The following is a 6,744-nucleotide window of genomic DNA, read 5'->3' as shown; positions in this document are numbered from 1 at the left end:
TTATGTTTTCAAACTTGGCCGCAGGGGGGCTGTCATCTTTGTTAAACATCTTTGCAAGACCAAGACTATGCACATGCTCAGTGTGGTCTGGGCTTCAGTTGAGAGGCTAAGCTTAGGGATAAATTATCAAAACAGCATATAATATTATAATTAATAATCAGAATATACAGACTGCTGATAAAAATCTCAACACAGTCGCCGGTTGCTTTACAGGGAAACAAACAAAGCTGCTCAAGGTCAGGCCTGCAGAGCAGTTAGGGACTGTCTGAAGTTTCTTATACACAGCAGTCGATCAGCAATTAAAACAAAGGGGGAATTTAACTGCATACAGTCAGGTTTATTATAAAAAAAACTGTACACGTTTTTAAATTAAAGTATATTGGAGATAGATTTCTTTTTCATTATAGAAAGTAAAAATGGGATTTTATTTTTATGCTTTTACATCCCCTTTAAGGCATTTTTTTGGCAAAGGATGTAAGGTTGAGATACTTGGGGGCAAATTCACTAAAGCGCAAAGCGGCTAACGCTAGCGCATATTCGTGCGGCGAAGTCAAAGCTGGCGCAACTTCGGAGGTAAGTAGATTTGCCCCTTGGAAGGCAGGTGTCCCTAAATAACAAGTTGAATTGAGAACTACTTATATGACTGTCAAATGCTTGCAAACATTAGTTTTATTACATGGGTCAGGTTTTTTGCATTCCTTCATAATGGAAGACATTCAATACTTTCCTTTTTTCAGATTTGATAACCGTATTTATTTTTTATAAACTTATATCAAAGTACCTTTAAGTGCATTTAGGACCCAAATACATAAAACAAGTTCAACATAATTATTAATGGCAGCAGTGTGATATATAAACCTGCAGGGCACATACAGGGCATTGCCTTTTCAAAATGATGAAACAGGGAGCATTGTAAAATGTATGAAAAGCCTGTCACTAAGATTTATCCCAAGACAGGAAAATAGCAATTTTCTTTGTTTTGTCTTTCGGAAGATGGGATCTAATATCAAAAAGTTAATTATCACAGAGCACTTCACACCGCTTCTTGCCCGAGGCATACTTTTGTTAAAAAATGATGAGCATTAACTTGAAGCATGAAATTCACTTTGCTTTTACTGGTCTGTTTTAGCTTGTACAAAAAAGGCTGTAATTTATTTTGAAAATAATCTTAAAATGAAAATATTCTCTCTACTCATCTTCCCTAAGAGAACTTTTGAATTAGTAGCCACAGAATGCCAACACTGGTCCAATCAGAAAATGTTCCATTTACCACCACTCTTTGTAGTCTATCTTTTAGCCATTTCTCTATCCAGGTACAAATACTATGTTGAAGGTCAACATTCCTTAATTTAACCAGTAACCTCTTTGTAGGTTTATCTCAGCAATGTCAGAAATGCATACCAATATCCTATATGGGGGTGTGTGTGAAAGCATAACCTATTTATGAATTTGAAAATGGCTTTGTTATTGGAAAAGAGCAAGATCAAGCTATTAAACTAAAGTGTAAAGCAATATGTCTGTGATGTAAAACTAATACTGCCCTCACCACAATAAACTCTCTACCTATATCAAAGTAAAGCCTTGATAACATTATGCTATGAGCCTGTCATCATCAGGGGCTGAAAAATGAATGAATGGCGCTCATTACATGTAAATACTGCCAAACAACCTGTTCCACTCAAAATGTATTTTTCAGCAAGTCAAACACAAGTCCGACGTAATGCTGGAAACTACAACAGTCTGAACAAAGCCCTCAATCAATCAAATAATCAAAAGTACTCTTTGTAGAGAATAGCAGCATGTATATCCTAGATTAGACAAGGGTGTACAATTATTATGCTTTATTTGTATAGTGTAGTACATCATTCAAATCAGTGCCTGTCCCAGTGGACTATACTGCCTGATTTCATTTCATTCAGTGCAAACTCAGTGCAGATAGTGCCCTGATCATTTTTTAACCCAGAATCCAGCAATGCAGTGATTCTAACCACTAATGCTGGATAGGCAGCTGCTCCAAAAAGGAACTGTACTTTCTTAGGCTTATAGGTTACAGAAAAGCCTTATATTCTTGACTTATATTACATCTTGTGTAAAGTTAGTTTAAAATGTTTAAATTGGCTCAAAACATTATTGTCAATGTTCAATAAGTTACATTTAAAATAGTCAGATACCCTACTAAATAACACATAGGGGGTTATTTACTAAACTCCGAATGCAAAAATCACGAAAAATTCTGATTTTTTTTTAATAAAATCGGACTTGTAAAAAAAACACAATTTTTTCGGAATTTATTAAACCCAGAGGATGGAAAAGTCAGAATCTGAAAATCCGGCATCTCAGACCTGTCGAAGTTGCGTATAAGTCAATGGGAGAAGTCCCAATGATTTTTTGATGTACGCTGGGTTTTTGGCAATACCCCGAAGTTTTCAGAGTTTTAGGGCAAAATGCAGAGTTTTTGGGTGAAAAATCCGAAAAAATCGGATGAAAATTTTGTTTTTTCAGAAAATATTGAGATAAATTATGTGTGCTGGTTTTTTTGCAATACCCTGAAGTTTTCAAACTCGTGAAAATCGGTTGAAAAATCGGATTTTTCACGATTTTTTCGGATTTTTTGCCGCAAACAAAATTTTTGGGAAAGTGTATTTATTAATAAGCCCAAAAAACCCGTGCGGATTTGGTCTGAGTTTTTTTCAGAAAATATTGAGATAAATTCGGACTTTGGTAAATAACCCACATAAAGTATATATAGCATTTACATATGCATAAATTCTTGGGTTTATACCTGTAATTAATACATTAAATAATTGTTCCCATTTTTAAACATAATTACCTCCAAGTGTATTATTATTTTTCAGAAAAAGGGACATAGCTTAACACTTTGCATATTCTTATATCTCCAAATTCAATATGTTAAAAAGGCCAACATACTGGTTTCTGGGAGATAAAAGAAGTGATATAAATACAGGTTTAAAATATGTCAATTAAAAAGGGTTTGTGTTCTAATGTTTTTATTAAATAAATCTATAGTGAATGATTTAAGGATTTAACTTTTTTAACACTCCATCATATTTTAGTAGAACTGCAAACTATATAATGACCTTAACAGCAGATTTGAAGTAAAACAGTACATGGGTCTACTGGATTCAGGGCTGACATTTTGGGTACTTGTGAAGGTGACAGATCAAATAAGGGGCCAGACAGGCCAATATCCATCACCCATCACTTGAAATATGCAGATTATATAGTTACATGGTGTAGTACTGAATTTTGGATATTCAACAATAAGCCCATACACGCAATGGGTTAACAGATATTTGCCTTTCCATCAATGGCAACTGTGAAGGTGCAAGCCTGGACAACAGTCATCCTGCCATAAAACAATCCTTGTAGCTACAGTAATGTCCATATCAAAGAGATGCAAATAACTGGACATACTGGTGTGGGTGCAGGGATAGCAAGAGTTCCCAAGGGAATGACACTCTGCTGGATCAACAAAGGGACACCTGGAGCATTGGGTTATGGGATTTCTTTCACAATGCATCCTAACTTGATTTCAGTCCCTTGTCTATCTAAGAAGAGATGAACCATCTTCAAGAAAAGCTAACATCGACCTGATTGGCTGGGACTGTCTTTTGGGTGTGGCTGTTTTGGGAACAGGGTAGTATGTTTGTTTGAATGGTCTTCCTTATGTGTATATAAAGAGCATTGTAAATACTTTATTAGTTAGTCACTTTCCACTCCCTTCCATTGCATCCTTCCCTATCCCTTTCTACCTCCCTCCATGTTAGTTAGTTCCCTTTATATGTAATACCTTTTAGTTCCTTTGTAAATAAATACCACTTATTTAAAGATCAGTCTGCCTCAAGTCATTAGCCTGGCACCTCAAAATAGAGCAGATCCAACATATTGGCACCCCAGATGGGACGATTTCAACTAAACCCATCATCGTAAGGAAAAGGAATCTGCTTGGCTGAGAAGATTTGAGAAGCCTGAGACTGACGCGTTAAAGGTCTGACCAGAAAAGAAAGCCTGGAGCCTAACACAGGTAAGTATATGTTTCTTTTATCCAATTTTAACTGAAAGTTGTTGTATTAGATACTTTTCTGTTTTTTTTAGTGGAAAGAAGTTAAGGAACACTTTTTGTAAGGTAGTAAGGTCAGTTATTGTGTAGAAGCTAAGGTATAGTTTGTTGTTGTTGCGAAGCTTAGTGTTTTGTTTGTGTAAGTAATTGTTTGTAGTGTGTATTGTTTGTTGTAAACATGGAATTTGTTGAAAGATATGTAAACAAATATGCCTCAGCTGATTACCATTCATGTGCAGATGAGTCTGTGACACATCAGTTTAAAAGTCTACTGACACAGTGTCAAAGGTACAACAATAAAGTAAAATGTAATCATCTTGCAAAAATGGTAAAGAAAATTAAAATGGCTAATGAAATATTAGCATTATTAAAGATGAAAGTTATTGCTGAGAATAAGGCAGAACAGTGGAGAAATGAAAAGGTCCAGTTTAGAGAAGACTTGGAAAAGTTTGGTGAGTCAATTATTGTAGCAGCTAGCACTTCAGAAGAGCATATTTCAGAATTAGAAGAACTGAGGGAGAAGGTAGAACTGTTAGCCAAACAGAATGATTTGTTAGAAGAAAAGTTGAAGGGTTGTGAGGAGAGGTGCAGGCTCAGAGAACAAGAGGTGATATCTTTAGAAAGCAAGGCTGGATATGAACTAAATGTCCCAGTAAGTGTCTGCCCTGTTACTGAGCAAGAGATAAAAGATGGAGAACAAGGTATAAGACCACAAACATTACCTAGTCCAACTCTCTTTAGCCCCCAATCAGAATGTGCCAGACAACGAATCAATAATACATATGTGCCAACTGATAATAATATTCATTCAAACTCAGCACTGAAAATACAAGAGGTTATAAGTTTGACCCAGATATTGGGAAAGTTTGACACTAATTTATCCCCTATTAGCCTTTACAATAAATTAGAAGCCGTGGTGAAACAATATAACCTTGGAAATAAAGATGCATGTGCCTTGCTTAGAGCATGGCTCCCATATCAGTTGGCTGCAGAACTTAGGCCTCCGGTTGGTAAGCACATTGGGACATTGTCCAATATCAATGAAAATTGGGGAAGTACCACTGAAAGGTTAAGAGAGTTGCAAAGGATTTTGGGTGGGCGTGATATAAGAGGTACAAATGCATTGGAGAATGCAAGGTATAGGAAAGGAGATGATCCAATGTTATTTTGCACTGATTATCTCTCCCTATATAAAGTTGTATTCAACTGCCCTGATATGTTGCCAGATGAGCCCAATTTCCTCTACTCAATGGCAAATAAATGTAATGTTGATTACAACACAAGAACTGCCCTTAGGTATGCCACCTCATACAACAACTTTATAAATACACTTAGGGATTGGTCTCAGGAGTCTTTTGAATTCCAGAGACATATTTCTGTTGCTTATAAAAAAAAACAAAGCAGGAGATTTCCACGGAAATGTTACAGTTGTGGTAAGTATGGTCATATTGCTCGATTTTGCAGAACTTCTGCCAATCAGCATGATACTTACCCAATCCATTCAATACAGAGACAAGAGGGGGATGCACAGGAAAATCTAAATGATTATCTCCTAGACCATAGCCCTCCCTCAGAGACTGAAACTGTTGTCTCCTCTGATAACATAGACACAGGTTCCAATAGTGCAGGAGATCAAAAAGAGAGCCAAAATGAGCCCAAAAGGGAATTTCACACACCTCCCTGTAAAACAGGAAAAGAAGGGACAACTGCCCCACCCTTTATGCCTTGGGTGAACATTCCACTGTGGCTTTACAGCAGTTGGTCTCACATTGCTATGCTAATGCTAATGGACAATATAGCACAGTTTGCCCAGGGTGTACCAAACACAAATATGCCTGTTTTCTAATGACAAGGAATATGATGGAATTAAAACTAGATATGGCCATGACCACTGTATAATGGATATGTACTATGTTATTTGTAATGTTATGTATATTAATTATATGTATGTTTCTTTTTCAGAGTACTAGTGGAAGAACGATTGTCCATTTACCCTGTAAAATGAAGAAGATACTGTGATTTTAAAATTGATTTTTGTTTTAACAGGTTGTAGATTTGTTTTAAGGAGCACAGCACCTGATGACTTTGTGTCTTACACTAAATAACCCTGATTAACTGGATAACTGTTTTTAAAACCACGTGGTACAATCAATGAGCTCAATAGTAAAATAATTGTTTGCAAACAATTTAAAAAACAATATTTAAACTCAATAACATCTCTTCACAATACTGGTGTCCTTGGTATATTATTAACTTTATTGTCCACAGGTATTTGTTTTTGTTCATGTATTTGTGTTGTTAAATGTAAATGTGTTCATCTTTGTTTTACATGTCTCTGTTTAGTGTTTTGTGTTAGTTTGTATACAGTATTAGTATCTTCATTGTTTTAATCAAAACACTGCTAAAAATAGCAGACCGTGTAATTTTGAATTTTTTTTTTTTGCTCTCTACTTGCATAATGGTACCTATGTTTTTCGGTACCAAATGGGGGGTGATCATAGTTTTTCTTTCCTAAAGCCCACCAAAAGATACATGAAAATGTTTTTACAATTTCTATTGTTATTTTTGTTTTTTTTGCAGCTCTCATTTTATGTTATTTTTTTTAAACAGAATGTATTGAACAGATAATAATGCTACGCATATGGTCCTGCTCTTTCTCTTTT

At 35.6% G+C, this 6,744-nt stretch overlaps 1 protein-coding gene and 1 long non-coding RNA gene across 2 annotated transcripts; both read left to right on the top strand.

Annotated features, from left to right (window-relative positions):
* Positions 1-3,790: 3,790 nt before the first annotated feature.
* Positions 3,791-6,310, top strand: LOC121402195. Its single transcript, XR_005966676.1, has 2 exons — positions 3,791-4,045; positions 6,044-6,310. It is a non-coding gene; the product is annotated as an uncharacterized LOC121402195 (long non-coding RNA).
* LOC121402194 (posterior protein-like) lies at positions 4,117-6,310 on the top strand. The gene has a single exon (XM_041588602.1). The coding sequence runs from the start codon at positions 4,260-4,262 to the stop codon at positions 5,925-5,927; it is 1,668 nt and encodes a 555-aa protein (XP_041444536.1). The 5' UTR covers positions 4,117-4,259; the 3' UTR covers positions 5,928-6,310.
* Positions 6,311-6,744: the final 434 nt, after the last annotated feature.

The sequence above is a fragment of the Xenopus laevis genome, chromosome 3S (genome assembly GCF_017654675.1).
Source record: "Xenopus laevis strain J_2021 chromosome 3S, Xenopus_laevis_v10.1, whole genome shotgun sequence".
NCBI lineage: Eukaryota > Metazoa > Chordata > Amphibia > Anura > Pipidae > Xenopus > Xenopus laevis.
This window is presented reverse-complemented; position numbering and strand designations above follow the sequence as displayed.